Source organism: Podarcis filfolensis, assembly GCF_964270895.1.
Source record: "Podarcis filfolensis genome assembly, chromosome: 3".
Taxonomy (NCBI): domain Eukaryota; kingdom Metazoa; phylum Chordata; class Lepidosauria; order Squamata; family Lacertidae; genus Podarcis; species Podarcis filfolensis.
The window spans coordinates 99,501,207-99,517,840 of NC_139606.1; the positions used below are offsets into that span (position 1 = coordinate 99,501,207).

Consider the following 16,634-nt stretch of genomic DNA (forward strand, 5'->3'; position numbering starts at 1 on the left):
GTCTTATTGAAATTTTCCAAGAGTAAGAGTACAGCCCTGGATTTATATTTTAAATAGATTTTCAATGCATCACTTGACATTCAAATTAGATCTGAAACACAGTGTTTTGTGTTTCAAAATCCACTTACAAATGGGCATTCACTTTTAGATTGCTAGTGAAGTTTCATAACAGTAACGATAACTGAATCAAAAGAAGACACTGAAAATTTTTTTGGAGCAGCTAAGCCCTGCAGATGTTATTCCCTTGAATAATAATAAAGACATTCTAAAAATCCAGTATGCCAGACGACAACATCTGGTCAGCAACAAGCCCGAAAAACTAGTAGGGAGTCACTTACTTGGAATGATAATGATGTAAGCAGAGAGACAGGAAATCTAAAAATCTCAGCGCTGTAGTTTTGTAAGTCCATTTGAGAGCTCTTCTTTTGACTTCTCCTCTTTCAAATGCTGTAAGCCATACTCCCAAGAAGCTGTTTTCCACATTTAGCCTGTTGGATCAGGCCAATGGCCCATCTGGTCTAGCATCCTGTTCTCACAGTGACCTACCAGATTTCTGTGGGAAACCAGCGAGCAGAACATGAGCACAAGATCTCTCTTTCCTCCTGTAGTTTCCAGCCGTTGGCATTTGGAAGCCTTGCTGCCTCCAACTGTGGAGGTAGAGAGCATAGCCATCATGGTTGGTAGCTTTCTCCTTGAAACTGTGCAACCTCTTTTAATGCCATCCAAGTTGGAGGCCATAACTGCCTCCTGGGGGGAGCAAGTTCCATAGTTGTGACTATTCTTTGTGTGAAGAAGTGCTTTCTTTCATCTGTCCCACATCTTCTAACACTCAGCTTCATTGGCTGTCCACAAGTTTTGGGTCATGAGAGAGGGATAAAAACTTTTCTCTATCCACGTCATGCATAAATTTGCAAACTTCTGTCATGTTGCCTCTTACTTGCTTTTTCTGCAAACTAACAAGTCCCCAACACTGCAGTGTTCCTTCGCAGAGGAACGTTCCTTCATCCCATCAATCATTTTTGGCTTCACTTTTCTGAACCCTTTCCAACTCAACAATATCCTTTGTGAGGTGAGGCAACCAGAATTGTACACAGTACTCCAAATTATAGATTTGTATACAGTGGTACCTTGGGTTAAGTACTTAATTCGTTCCGGAGGTCCGTTCTTAACCTGAACCTGTTCTTAACCTGAAGCACCACTTTAGCTAATGGGGCATCCCGCTACTGCCGCGCCGCCGGAGCATGATTTCTGTTCTCATCCTGAAGCAAAGTTCTTAACCCGAGGTACTATTTCTGAGTTAACGGAGTCTGTAACCTGAAGTATATGTAACCTGAAGCGTATGTAACCCAAGGTACCACTGTAATGGCATTATGATATTGAGGAGTTTTGTTTTCAATTCCTTTCCTAATGATCCCTAGCATAGAATTGGCCCTTTTCATGACCACAACACACTAGGCTAACACCTTCATCAAGCTATCTGCTATGACCCCAAGGTCTTGCTCCTGGTTTTCCACCTCCTGTTCAGACCCCATGAGCATATATGTGAAATTAATATGTTTTTGCTCCTTACATGCAACACTTTACAGTTGCTTGCATTGAATCACATTTGCCATTTTACTGCCCATTCATTCAATTTGCAGAGGTCCTTTTGGAGTTTTGCAATCTCTTGTTTTAACCACACTGGTGTCATGTGGCCACCCTGTTACCCACCTAATAGTCAGTTCTTTTTACTGCTTCTTGCAGTGGTGGCCAGGGAAAAAATGACTCAGCACTTTGACAATGTGAATTCTCCACTTGTTTCAGCTTTGAACACGCACACACATGCATCAGCCGTGATCCACTAGACCTGGGGGTGTTTTGTGCTCGCTTCCCCCCGCAGACATCTTTATTGTAATTTTAAAAGTACATAATTACATGTGCACTAAACATGAGGAGAGGTAAATAAAAGAGAGAGAGATAAAAAGAAACAGCACCCATGTAGAAGGGCAAGTAAAGGGGGAAGGGGAATAAAACCCCAAACTGTATACTTTACAAAGTTGTTCTTGTACTTCACCAGATCTTAACCTATTACAGTACAGTGGTACCTTGGTTCTCTAATTTAATCTCTTCCGGGAGTCCGTTTGACTCCCAAAATGGTTAAAAAACCAAGGCGCAGCTTCCAATTGACTGCAGGAGCTTCCTGCACTCAAATCGGAAGCCGCATCAGACGTTCGGCTTCTGAAAAACATTCGCAAACTGGAACACTCATTTCCGGGTTTGCAGTGTTCAGGAGCCAAGCCATTCGACTACCAAGGTACCACTGTATTTGTAAGAATGGATTCCAGATATGTGCACATTTAGTGGATGGAAATTTCTGTGGAGGCTTCTTTCCCTTTCCCAGAAGCTCTGTAACTATCTGGGCCAGTTTCTGGCCAATCTGCAGTCTTTATTCAATTAAAATGGTTTGCCTCTCGGTGATGTTCAGCTCAAGGGGCTGGGCTCCCAGGCTTCAGTTCAGCAATGGATAGAGGCTACATTGCCTTTGCTCCATGGCCTGGAGAAACACACATTATCTGGGGTGTTCAGTCGCCTACTGCCCTTGGAGATGACCAGCGTTTTGTTTCTGCTCTGTTGGATGGAAAACTGTTATCCTCATCCTTTCCAGCAAAGCTTTCTGATCTCCTCCTCCTGGGGGTCGAAAGGGATGTATCTCAGTAGTACAGCGTCTGCTTTCCATGCAGAGGAACGTCCCAGGTGCAATGCCCAGTATGACTGGGAGAGACTCTCTGCTTTAAACCATGGAGAGCTATTGCTACTTAGCATGGACAATACTGAGCAAGGTGGAATGATGATCTCACTCAGTAGAAGGCAGCTTCCTATTCAGAATGCTGTTGTATAGCTTGCAGGCTTCCCTCAGGCATCTGATCAGCCACTGTGAAGACAGGATGCTGAACTAGACGGAGTATTGGCCTGATCCAGTAGGCTCTTCTTATGTTCCCCCACCTTTGTAATCTTTCAGCCAGTGAGGCTACATATGGCATAGAGAGTGACGCAGTCAGGATCCCAAGCTGGGCTTTACATGAGCCTGTTATTTGAACAATATTAAGATAACCTTAGTTTTGAATAAACTTCACTACAGCCAGTTTTGAAAACATTCATTTAAGTGGGGTGCACCTCAAATGAAGATGACACCGTTTTAAAGGTCTCGGTCCTTTTCCTTAAATGTTTCCTCTCCGTTGAGTTTTATGCAGAATTCATTAATGTGTTTAGTTCTTTTGTATTTGCGATGATACTGAAATTTCTTACTTTCTTCGCACGTATACCCTTTCCTGAAGCCTGTTTACTCATAGTGCATTCATGGCCATTTCCTGCTTAAAAATAATAGATTTAACTGAAATTTCTAAATTCTGAACTTGGTTGACTTATCTGTTGTCATTTGCTGCTTGAAAAAAATGGCGTTATAAATCATTAATATGTTGTTGATTTTTGTGTTTTTATATAGGGGGAAATGCAGTGTTGCACTTCTGAATGAGACAGAGTCTGTATTGTCGTATCTCATTAAAGAGGTAATGCTACATTTTTCATAACTTTCAGCAACCTTTTTATATGTGCTTTCCTTTAGTATTGTGATTTTTCCTGCGGATTGTTAGGAAAACCAAATAAACCTTTTGCTAAGTAGCATAATGTGAATAGCTAAAGTTGAAAACGATTTGTGTCTGTGTTTATTGTTTGGAATGTTTAGTTTCTTGAATTATTGATGCTTTATTGTAACAATGCTGAAACAGTTCATTTTGACTTTCAGCCAGAATTTTGCAAATGAAAACGGGCTGTCTCTTTCTGACTGCCTAATTCTTTTCCCAGTGATATATGATTAAATTTTAATATGATTAACTCAGGATTTGGGAGGGAAGGGCAATTTGATCCACCCACAAACAGATAATATATTTTTTTACACAACAACGGCATCACAAATATTAAACGCATGAAAATGGTGCAGTGAGGTGGTATCTACCAAAGAAGAATGACAGCTGAAATAGATAGAATATGTAGAATTGACGTGTAAAATTAGATCAGAATGAGTCTGATCTGTCATGAACTAATAGTACTTTGGAAAATATGTGTCTTTTTTTTTTAGGATACTTTCTTCTATTCACTGGTATACGATCCATCGCTGAAAACACTTTTAGCGGACAAAGGAGAAATCAGAGTAGGTCCCAGATATCAAGCAGATGTTCCAGATATGCTTGCAGAAGGTAAAACACATTATAGTTTTGACTTGGTGTACCAGTTTCTTTTTAAGTCTGATGTGCTTTGATGCAGCTTTGAATGTGCAGGCCATTTTTATTATTATTTATAAAAGTAGATGTATACCGTTTACTTGCAAAACTTCAGGGCGGTGTACAGCAAGTTAAGAAGCATTAAAACAGAACCAATAATTAAAATGGCTGGCTACTCAAGAAGAATGCACGGGCCTGCTAACATTAAAAAGTCTTCAAGACACCTGAATTAATGGAAGACTTCCTGGTTTGTTTACTTGGTCACACAAGGGGAGGAGTGCCGAGGCTGCATGCACAACCAAAAGACCCATTCATATGTTGGTTATTAAGCTGAGATTCAGTTGTCCAAACTTGGTCCGTGCACATGAATGTTGAGGCCAATCCAGGAGAAGTAGAATTGCCTCTATCCCTTGCTGTCACAAAAATGGTGGCACTGGCTTGGACGAAGGGTTGTGGACGTTGGGTGCCTCATTAGGAAAGATGGAGACAGCCATTCCCTATTTGTCAGAATATGATGATGATGATGACATTTCAGTCTATGTGGACATTATGAATTATAAAAAGTGGCCATAACAAACATACGTCAAATAAGCTGTTTCTGTTGCGATTTAATCTTCAAAATACAGCCAGGAGCAGGCAGATCCTAGGTGTGAATCTTGTCTGAAAGTGGCAGTCTTGGGGAAGTGGGTATGTGGGTGTAGGAGCCTGGTTCATTCACACCCTTGCTTTTGCACCCCTTCATCCCAAACTACAACTACCATTGGAAAAATGTGAGTGCACTTTCCATGGATTGTAGTGACAACTACAGTGTAATTCACCAACTGAGAAGTTTCCCTACCTTGACTTGGTAGCTGCTTTTAGGTCTCCATTCAGAATTGCCTTCACCCAGGAGAAATGAAATCAGTGTGAATTGACACAACTTCTGTGGAATGCATGTCAGTGTTTCAAGAAGTAATGTGACAGCTTTATGAACAAACAAGACTTCCACGTCTTTTTTAAAGGTTTTTGCAAACTGTGTAGCTGACCTGCTCTTTATAAATAACCTTAAGCATCAAAGGGAAAAAATGTTTTATTTATAGCACCTAGTCTATTTGATGGGGTTCTTGCTATAAAACAGTTCCTGGTCATGAGACATGGTGAAAACAACCGCTTGCTTATCTCTCAGATGTAATTGACTTTTAAATAAATTCAATAAGACCTTTATTACATAGTAACATCCTCTGTGATTTATGGCACAATACTCTTTCGTTTCTTCTTTTAACATATATTTGAAGAACGAATACACTGTTTTTCTTACGGTAGTGGTGGCCAAGGGCACATGTTGTTGGCAATATGCTCAAGTAGACCTGTTGAAGTCAATGGCCATGAGCAATATATTCTACCCATTTTTTTTTAGTGGGTCCTCTCTGAGTAAGAGTCATGTTGGGTACAGCCCATTGCTCCATACAAGCCTGTAAATCAGTGGCAAGTAAGAATACTTTTGAGTGACCAGGAAGAGAAGTTATGCCAACATTTATACTGTTGTTTGCTTTTAAGCCAGGCAATCTGCAATCCTAACTCTGCTTACCCGGGAGCAGGGCTGGGCGATATCTGGTTTTCAACATCACGATATATAACCAGCTAAATATCACGACATATATCTGCGGTGGCAGAGGGCCTTGCTGTGCCTCCCCAAAGCAGCAGAGGATCCCACCATACCTCCCTGCAATGGTGGAGGGCCTTAAAATGTAAGGAAGTGGTAGATGTAATAAAGTACAGTGGTACCTCGGGTTACATACGCTTCAGGTTACAGACTCCGCTAACCCAGAAATATTCCCTCGGGTTAAAAACTTTGCTTCAGGATGAGAACAGAAATCGTGCAGTGGCGGCGCGGCGGCAGCGGGAGGCCCCATTAGCTAAAGTGGTGCTTCAGGTTAAGAACAGTTTCAGGTTAAGAACAGACCTCTGGAACGAATTAAGTTCTTAACCCGAGGTACCACTGTATTAAATAAACTTCCATATATTATATTAATATATTTTCAACTAATTTAAGAGTAGTTTAAGTGATTTACTAGTCAAGTTGCATCTGCTTTCCCACTCAGAGGTCTGTGGAATCTGTGCGTGCATAAGCCCCACTGAGTTCAACTAAACTTACTTCTGCTTTCCTAGGAGTAAGCCACATTGAATTCAGTAGGGCTTGCTTGTGAGTAGACACATATTTGCTTTCTTCACTGCTTACTAAAAAACACCCTCCCCATCATTCTCATAGTACCCGACCTCCCATTTCAGCATAAGCCAGCCAGCTAAATCTTCTCCCCTCCACCCCCACCCCCACAGAAGGGGCCCTCATCCCACCAATCTCTCCTTTTTTATCAAAGGGAGGGAGGGAGTGGAAGCAAACAAAAAGACAGTCTCCTTTAAATTAAAAACAAACAAACACCCTTTTTAATATGGAGGAAAGTTCTGTTGAAATTAACAGGACTTAGTTCTGAGTAGACAGGAATAGGATTGCATTGTGAGAGTTTGTGTCTGCAGGGAGGCTATTAAAAATGTGCATGAGCTGGTACATTTGCAAGATTGTGAATTGAGGAAGACTGCTGTTCCTCACGATAAGTGGAAACCTCTGGTCTCATGAAGAGGTTTTTGCTGTCCTGACTAATTGGGACCAGAGACTAGGGCTGTGTGATACCTGGGTTTCAACATTTTGATAGATCACCAGCTAAACATCATGTTATGCCGATATATCACGGCAGGGCTTTTTTCAAGGGGAACTCACAGGAACTCAGTTCTGACATCTTAGAATGGTGCCATTGAGCACATGCCCGCGCGCGCGCACACACACACACACACACACACACACACACACACCATGATTTGTGATATATTGCCAGGTCAAAAATTATGAAACTGATATCACAACATGGACTTCAAGCTGGTTTTAGATGATATATTGATATATCGGCCAGCCCTACCAGAGACTGTTGCATCTCTGTGATCCATACCTTCCTGCTCTAGTCTTCACTAAGTTCCTCCATGCTTTTTTCATCCATTGCCACACTCCACCCTCTTAAGACTTCCTATGCATGCTTACTTAGAAGTAAGTCTAACCGAGTTCGGTGTAGCTTACTCCCAAGCACACGTGCACAGGAACACATAGGATTCCTGACAAATAACAGATGCAACGCTCACTTCTGCTCTGTTTCTCCACTTGTGGCTGCGTCACTCTGCTCCCTCCCGCCTTTGCTTCTTCTCTTTTCTTGACTATATATAGAAAACACATTAGTCGATGCATCATAGTCGTGGATCATTGGGAGATGCAAGTTTATACTTGTAGACACATTTCAAATGTGCAGGGCGATGTTGCTGTCATCCCGGAAACCAAGACTTTCACATTTAAAAAGTCAATAAATCCTTCAGCATGGAAATTTAGCGTGTCAGGGTGAAGGATTTCAGCCTAGATTTCTTCTTGCTTCATGAAGAAGGAATGTCCCAAGTATATATGACAGCCCTTCCACCTGCGGTTTAAAATACACGCAGGTCCTGCTATCTGAACATAATACGTTCCCTGGAAATAGTTCTTTAGTTCCCTCCCGCCATGGAATGGTTGCTGCCAACCAGAAAAATGCAAAGAACTGTTCATATATCTGAATCAGTCGTTCATGTAGTGAGGTTTGGGTGTAATTATTTATGTTTGGATAACTGAGATTTTGGATAATGAGCATTCCCATAGTGAGACCTGCATGTGGTATATTTCAATGAGGAATACACTTTGGGCTCTCTCTCTCTTTTGGCACACTTCAATCTCCTGTTCAGATTATATATAACTGAATATAAATGGGAGGGAGGGGAAAGCCCTGTTTGTATGTGCTGCATCCAAAATCCACAAAAATGTTAAAACATATGCATTTCTTAACACTTCCAAAATACGGGGCGGTATTCAGTGCTAGTGCTACTCAGAGTAGACCCACTGAAGTTAATGGGCATGGCTATCTTAGGTTTACTAATTTTAATTGTTCTGCTCTGAATAGGACTTCATTGAAGGCAACCCAGAATTTTCTTTCCCCAGAAGCTGTTGGTATGGCGACCACATAATGGTCCCAAAGGCCATTCTTGATTTATTTTATTTATTGCAATGTGCAATGTGTGCCTGTGTTTTATATTGTTATGAGTATGTGCCCAAATCGGTGCAGCTGAACTATGATAATAGCAGACTGACAATTAGTTGCGAGGTGGGTGGTGTGAAATGAATAGGGATGTTGGATACAAGATCAAACATCACTGTTCTTTAGTCCAGCATGTAAGGCCTACTCAGAGAAGAAGGGCCTCGTGTAGAAAGGCCTGGTTGGTCTCACATGGAGATGGTGAACTCAGCTCTGGTGAAGCAGTGGGAGAGTGTCGGTATTAAGATTGGTCCAACCCTGTTGTAGCATGTGATCTGGGAGGCAGCTATTATAGACTGATGTGTAATTGGCCGGGATCTGGCGTCTGGAACTCCTGGAATCTTGCACTATTCAGAAATTGAGGTGGCTTGCAACAGTATATCAACACAAGATGGAAATCTGAACACATGCAGACATGCTTAGGAAAGATGGTGTGATTTACCTTGAAAGTTATTATGAAATACTGTTATGTCGGAAAAGGCTCATTTTAAGGCAAAGTTAGAAACTCTGTGAATTATTCATCAGTTCAGCTTGGATAAGTGAAGGTTAGAGTATGAGACCTTGCATATCATGTCCCATTTCTAGCTGCAGAATTGGGAGACACGGACAATTAATGCTGCTTCGTGGTTTTTTACTGCAAAAGAAATTAGTGGAAATAAAGAGGGGAGACGAGCAGTCTAGCCACAATCTAGCTACAGAGATGAAGATGTGGAATCATGAACTGCACAAATAAAGGGGCTAATTGCTTTTTGTTCGAAGGGCAGATGACAATGCATATAGGGAAAGGTATTTAAGAGTCTGTTGAAAGCAATTTGTGTGTTGAGTCAGTGATTATGAAGCAGGCGTCTGCAAGCAATTAAGTTGGAGTCTATCTGCGAAGTGTATTTTTAAGGACTGTTCTGACTGGTGCTGAAACACAAATAAATTGATTGTAGCTGCATGGTCACAGACTTGACGGTGGCATCGTAGATGCTGCTCAAATGTCACAACCATTGTGGTTTTGCTGCCAGGACCGGCTTCAGGTTTGCAAGCCTTCCTTCCTTCCTGTACGCCACTTTCTTCCATCATTTGCTGGCTTACAATACGGTATCTTGAGTGGGTAAACTGAGCTTACTGCAAAACATAACTGGCTTCCAAATTAGAATTGGAAAACCATTTCAAACTACTATACATCTTTAAATTTTTTTGACCCAGAGGCAAACTATATCCCTTTTTTGGCATTCTGTCTGGATATGTGAAGGCAAAGGTTTGTAGAGAGACTGGGAGTGTGTCTTGGCCATGCCCCAATGTCTCCAGGTATACCCACACCACCCCCAGTCCTTCACATGATTAGCCATGCTCATTTTTAATGATTACTTTGCATTGTTTTTATGGTTTTGTATGTTTTATTGTATATATTGTTGTACACCACCTTGATATTTTATATGCATTTATAAAACATATTATGTAATTCTTTTAACACGAGAAACTGTTTGATATTCAGCAGCTGATTTCCATACGTACATCGACTATTTTAAAAATGTCTTACCACATTGCAAAATTCAGTGCGGCATTTGAACTGTGCTGAACTGACCATTATGTATAACTGTTGGATACATGTTCAATTTAAGCATGATACAATACAAGTGGAAAGAAACATTTTGACCATTACAGATATTTTTTATATGCACTACTTTTTTTTTTGCCAGGAGAAACAGATGACCGGGAACAGGCAAAGCTTGAAGTAAAAGTATGGGATCCAGACAGCCATCTCACTGATCATCAGATCGACCAGTTTTTAGTAGTAGCCCGGTAAGATTAACACCTTCATTCTCTCCCCCTCTTAATAATAAAGGGCATGATCCGAACCAGGGGTGGGGAAGCCATGCCCCCCCCAATGCATAATCTTTCCTCCGTGGAACAAATGTTATAAGGAGTCTATTCTGTTTTCCCTGGAGAAGAGAAGAATGAAGGTAGACTCGCTGGCACCTTTTAAATATATGAAGAATTGTCATGCAGAAGATGAAACAGCAGTAACCGGCAGAAGGCATGAGGAGGGTACCTGAGGCTTTGAACCCAAAGCTGCCTAGGTCCCCCTAAGGTGCTTGTTTCCCCACCTTCTGACCTTGGGAGGGGAGTTTCTGCATCTCCCAGCCTATCCAGCAGAGCTACAGATGTTGCAGCAAGTATACCACTCAGTGCCTCCCCAGACCCTGTTGTTGTTGTTAAAATTTATTACCTGCCCTTCATGCTGAGGTCCCATGGCAGGATTACAACAATGAAAGCACAAAATTAATGATGTAACACAACATCGCACAATATTAAAACAGATGAAAGAACTTACAATTACAGAAGTTGCTTTTCCTGAAAGAGAAGCAAATTCTCTGTTTTCTCTCTTTATTTCATTTCTCTGCTTACCTACAATCTTAAGTTTTACACAATCAGTATGGGGTTAAGAGGTAGTCGTGTGTGTGTGTGTGTGTATTCAGTGGCGGAGCTTCATGCTCTGGCACGGGGGGTGGTGGAGAGCAGGCAGGGGCGGGGGCTGGCGTGCGTCCTGGGGGTGGGGCGTGCCACCCGCAGAGGTGGGGCACACATCCTTGGGGTGGGGCATGCCGCCTACGGGGGTGTGGTGCCCAGCACTGTTGGGGGGGCAGCCGCGATGGCACTCCACTGGGATCACACTGCCGGGGGTGGTGCACTCCCCCCGCACTCCTCTTCTTCCGCCAGTGTGTATATTTTTCCAAGAAGAAAAATCTTATCATTTTCTGTGACTTGACACTTATGTGAGCTTTTAAGCCCTGGTTGTCTCAGTAGCTCTTTTTATTCTATCTGCCCTCATTGGAAAATCTCAAGTTGAATGTTTCGTCTAGTGCAAATAAAGCCCCTCTCCCTTATTCATTTCTGTTTTTGTAAAAAATACATTTATTTCCACCGTGCTACATGGAAGGGTCTTCAGCGTGAGAAGTTCTGGTTCTTCCTTTTTCTTTCTTTTTTTCTTTTGGCCTCAGCATTGCCACAAAATATTCTTTAGCAAGTTATTTGAAAGAGATTCTCCCCTGCCAACAGTTTTCTCTTGCTGTTTCCTGAGATTGAATTGGAAGTAGATATACTGTTGTATTTGTAGTGTAGGAGAACTTAATTTCCAATAAATAATTGTCTTTTTTGTAACTTTGTGGTTGCACTCCCACTGTGCTGAAAAATGTGGAAGAAACCAACATGGCTCCATCCATTTTAGTAATTTTCCTTTCTGCAGTGAATCAGAAGAAAAGTAAACAATGCACTCAGTATATTAAGTATTATTTGTGTTTGTTTTGCTTGCCTAAGGCCACCTTGTGATTTAATGACAGAGGTGAGATTCCAGTTGAACACTTCCTGATTTGTAGCTCAGTCAGCACAATTTTGATTTCTTTTTCCAAAAAGAAAATTAGCCAGTCTTTAAAAATGCAGCTATTGATCTGTCCCAGCCACTGAATTCTTGCTCACCAAAGACTGTGTTTCTTCTGGGCTTTGTCAAAGCCCCTGGGATCCTGCACAGAGAATGACTTTCTGAGGACTGCCATTGTGAATTATTTCCATATGCTGTACTATTACCATAATAGAGGTCTCACACTTAGGAGGCCTGTGTGTGTCCTGCTTTAGACAGGTAAAAAAAGTAAAGGTAAAGGACCCCTGACAGTGAAGTCCAGTCGTGAACGAATCTGGGGTTGCTGTGTTCATCTCGCTTTACTGGCCGAGGGAGCCGACGTTTGTCTGCAGACAGTTTTTCCGAGTCATGTGGCCAGCATGACTAAGCTGCTTCTGGTGAAACCAGAGCAGGACACGGAAATGCCATTTACCTTCCTGCCGGAGCGGTACCTATTTATCTACTTGCACTTTGACATGCTTTCGAACTGCTAGGTTGGCAGGAGCTGGGACCGAACAATGGGAGCTCACCCCCTTGCGGGGCCTCAAACCGTGACCTTTCGATCGGCAAGTCCAAGCGGCACATTGGTTTAGACCACAGTGCCACCCGCATCCCCATCCTAACCATTACATCTCTGCAATTGATGCAAAAAAACAAAACCCCCTTGATAGATACCACCATGCATCTTCCACTCTTGTGCATGATTTGATCAGGGAATAATGCCATTCCACAAGAAGAGGGCCTTGAAGTGGCTTTGTCTTTAGGCTGATGAGCTAGATAGGATAGGACACCTCAGCATGGTCAAGCCAAGACTATATAGGCAGTCTCGTCTCCTGTCTAGGAGCATCGCAAAACTCCCATCGCCTGTGCCACGTGTGACCTCCATGTTGGAGGCTAGAGAAAGCCCGAGGACCGCATTCCTCCTGGACAACCTCAAGCAGGCCACATGCAAGTAATTGATGGAACTAGAGATAAAAAATGGCTGAAGCAATGAATGTGAATATGACATTTATACAATGGGCTAGTTTCTACACACACCCTCACATCTCGCTCCATCCTTCTGGTCATGCAAGAAGCATTATCAGATGCAAGAGGGGAGACTCTTCAGGGTCAGACAAAGAGACCTCGAGGTCCACATGTCATCGTCCCCAAGCTTGATGTCCCCAACCCCTGCTTTATCAACCGCAGCTTTGTATGGCAGCACAATATTGGCTGCTCAGTATTTTCTAACAGTAGGAAGCCATCGCCTTTTCCAGTGCTTGACTTGTTATTAAAGCAGTGCCCCATTCCACTAAGGATCCTGCTTAGGGGTGGAGCAGTCTGTCTCTTCAATACCGCTGACAAAAACATTCTATGGGCCAATTAAGATTTTTTAAAACTAAAAACACCAAGCCGCAGACCCTCCGTGTCAACAGCTCACAGATAATTACAGCTGGAAATTGACCCAAGGGACTTGCAGCCATCAGACAGTGAGAATGTGACATATTGGATATATTATCCACTCTAGCCGGCTGCATTATTTCAGAGAAGAAATGTTCTTTGGATCAGGAACTCATCCTTTGGAGCAAGCAGTGCTTATTATTACTGATGTTGGTGTTCTCTCTACCTTAAAGAAAACAGAACCAAAAAACCTCAGTGTGAGGAAATGCGATAATGAAACACAAACAAGTTAAAATCTGGCCTCTGCTTTTCTTCTTCTTTTTTTAAAGGTGCAAGTGTGGTAGATGTGGGACAAAGAACAACAAATATCTCAGGCTGCATTTGCGCTGACAATTTGTTGCCTGTGCTCCGACAGTCTCTCTTTTTTATTATTTGGGCTTCCCAAATTACAGCCTCTATTTTTGTTCTTGACTTTTCTTTCCAGAAGCTGTACACCCCTGAGTAAGGAGAGTCTACACAAAGCTTTGTTCAGATGAGCAAGTTCTAGTATTGCAACACAACAAGAAACTGCTGTAGAAAAGCACTAGATAACACATGGCTTAAGTCCCGCCAGATGATTTTGTGCTGGTGAAAGCAGCAGAGCTGGCTCTGAACAAGCTTATCTGCCTGCAGTATATTTCTTGTGTAGCTCAAAGGGGAGCAGATGTGGGGCATCAGTGGAAAGTGCAGATACAAAGTTCTCTGGGGCAAGACTGGAGAAACAGAAAACGTTTGTGTGTATTGGCATGTTTGTATTAGCAAAAAATGATAAGTCTCCAAGCCCTTGCTAGTTTGGCCACTGTGATCAAGGCATTCCAGATGCCTTGGCTGCACAAAAACTAAAGATGCCCCCTACAACCTCAGAAACACTGCTTAGCTAAGTTGTTTTGAATACCTTGGTCACATGGCAGATATACCACCCCTAGTCTTCTCCCAACCTTGGACTTGGGGAGGGAATTGGGATCACTGTGCAACAGTCAGATCAATCCCGTTCTAATGGTGCAGCTTCAGAGTTAAGAATTAGGCTGGGACTTGTCATGGTCGCCAGAGGAGGTTGTCACACTCGCCACAGGGGAGTGAAAATATGGAAGACTGTACTTTGGGGATTGGATACCCTTCGGGATCATTTCTGATCCTTGGAGGGAAAGCACTGTGCACATTTGCAAGCACATTTCTTTCTTAGGAGTCCTTGAGCATATTTCTTGCTCTGCACTTATGTATTATGTTGGAATAGTTACAGTTTGTAGCAACATTATAAGGGCTGGCATCATGCAATCTTTTAACACCCCCTCATCTTTAATTTTGTTGTTTCTCAGTTTCTGATGACCCACCACTATTGAGAAAAATAAACTGAAATGTAAATGTCAAACTAAAAAAACCTCGCTTAACAGCTTGAATAACACAGCGGTCCTCTCTCAGTCAGGCTAAGGTGGAGGTGGTCATCCAATTTAAAGCAAAAAAAAAAAATCCTTTTAAAATAATGATGGTTGAGGAAAATAAATAGCTGATTGCCTCATTTACTTGTGTAAATTGTTAAAAAACATGGAATATTAATGGCCTTGGTGATGTTGTTTTTTTGCAGTTCACTTTAAAGTACAAACCAGCAGCTGTAAAGTCCTGTAGTAGTCCAACTGTTGACAGATTTTTATTGTTATTTTTATGAAAGGAAATGTAATTTGAAATTTAAAGTTTTCTTCAATTATGCCTTCAAGTTAAAAGGAAAATTGACATATTGGAACAGGAGTCACAGTGGGTTGATTCATAAGTGTACTTAATATGCCCTATTCTTTTGGTTGCTCTTGTGTTGGTAGCCCCTATCCAATTGGTAGAATGTTTAAATAACCCAAGTATGGAGGTGGGTCTGGGCCATTTAAATGATCTCTGGTTCTTAGAGGAGCTGCTCATAGATAAGTGGTTGGGAGAGCATTCTAAGGGTACTAAAAACACTGTTTTTTCTGGGTGTTTGGGTGGTGTGTGAGATACTGAGCCTCGACACAGGGTGTTTTTTTGTGTGCTTTTAAAAAATGTGTTTCAGTCACACTAATAGCCCCTGGAAATCAACTTAATCTGTCTTTGTAGGTTAGCATTACTCTGGGTGTGTTTGTGTCAAGACATGGTTGAGGTCAGAAGTATCTCTCCAAAAGGCATGCCCTCAGCCCCTGGCATAGAAATGCAGCTTACTAACCATTTAGCAAGCTTACAGTAAAGGGAAAAAAAAGCCTTCCACAAAGGGGTTGACAGCTCCACCCCTCCTATAAAAGTTTGCTTACTCACCTGTGTACAATTCCTGGTCACCTATGGCTACCGTGTGCATATAGTTTAAGACAAAGTTGCAGTCATTAGCCTAGAGGTACTTACAGCTTTCTCTCTGCATGTAATAGAGCTCTCTGCTTGTCTCACAGTGTCTTCCTGAATTTATTCGCTCCACTCATGCCCCCATTTGCACAGAAGTTTTATTGGCACACCATATATGAAAGCTATAGATATAGATATAGTCTGTGGTGGACATTTGCCCCTATTAATACAGATTCACCTTTGGTATTCACGCTAAACATCTGAGTTTGCTTTGAAGTCTTTCCATTCACAGGTGAATCCTAACATGCCTGCCAATAAACTATGGAGCACATGTGAAAGAGCGGGCATGCATATGATGCCTTTAATGTATATCTGGTTTTCATTGTTTTCATGGGTATTTTTTAATTTTTAATTTTTGCAATTCTTTTGTATGTTTTTCAGTGCGGTCGGTACGTTTGCCCGAGCTCTGGACTGCAGTAGTTCTGTAAGACAACCTAGTTTACACATGAGCGCTGCTGCTGCTTCCCGTGACATCACTCTGGTGAGATGCTTCCTTGAAATCCTGTTTTTGCGCATTAATGCATACTGGGCGGGATTTAAGAGGCCGACTCCCTCTTGGTCCTCTGTGCTGCTGATCAGGGTGTGAAGGATTTTGAATACCTGCATGTGAATGTGAATGAGTACTTCCTTCAGCTGCCTCTTGTTCAAGCCAAACTGCTGGGAACCTTCTTATAGAATCACAGAACTGTAGTATTGGAAGGGACTTTGAGGGTCTTCTAGTCCAACCCCCTGCAATGCAGGAATCTCAGCTAAAGCATCCATGACAGATGGCCACCCAAACTCCCATGAATGAGGTTTTCTTTCTCAGAGGTAGGGGCTGGAGGAGGAAGAAATACATCACATGGAAGGTGTTTTAGGTAGCATTCAGGGGTAGGGTGGGGATTGCAAATTGTCTCCGTTTAGGTTAGCAGATACTTCCACAGGACCTAAAGTTGTTCTGTAAATGGAACAGCAACATTGGATTTCACCCACAGAACTTAGAGCTAAGGCTATGATCCTATTCCATAAGTGATATTCAATTAAGTTTTACTTGGAGTCGACTCACTTAAAATAATGAACATAACTAAGTTAGGCCCATTA

At 42.1% G+C, this 16,634-nt stretch overlaps 1 protein-coding gene across 5 annotated transcripts in view; it reads left to right on the top strand.

Annotated features, from left to right (window-relative positions):
* MTA3 (metastasis associated 1 family member 3) overlaps positions 1–16,634 on the top strand; it is a 122,458-nt gene that overhangs the window by 37,926 nt on the left and 67,898 nt on the right. For all 5 annotated transcript variants that reach the window (XM_083605145.1, XM_083605146.1, XM_083605147.1 and 2 more), the window contains exons 5-8: positions 3,482–3,545; positions 4,115–4,232; positions 10,084–10,186; positions 15,936–16,035. In XM_083605145.1, coding sequence (XP_083461271.1) covers positions 3,482–3,545; positions 4,115–4,232; positions 10,084–10,186; positions 15,936–16,035 — 385 coding nt within the window. The remainder of the gene's footprint in view (positions 1–3,481; positions 3,546–4,114; positions 4,233–10,083; positions 10,187–15,935; positions 16,036–16,634) is intronic.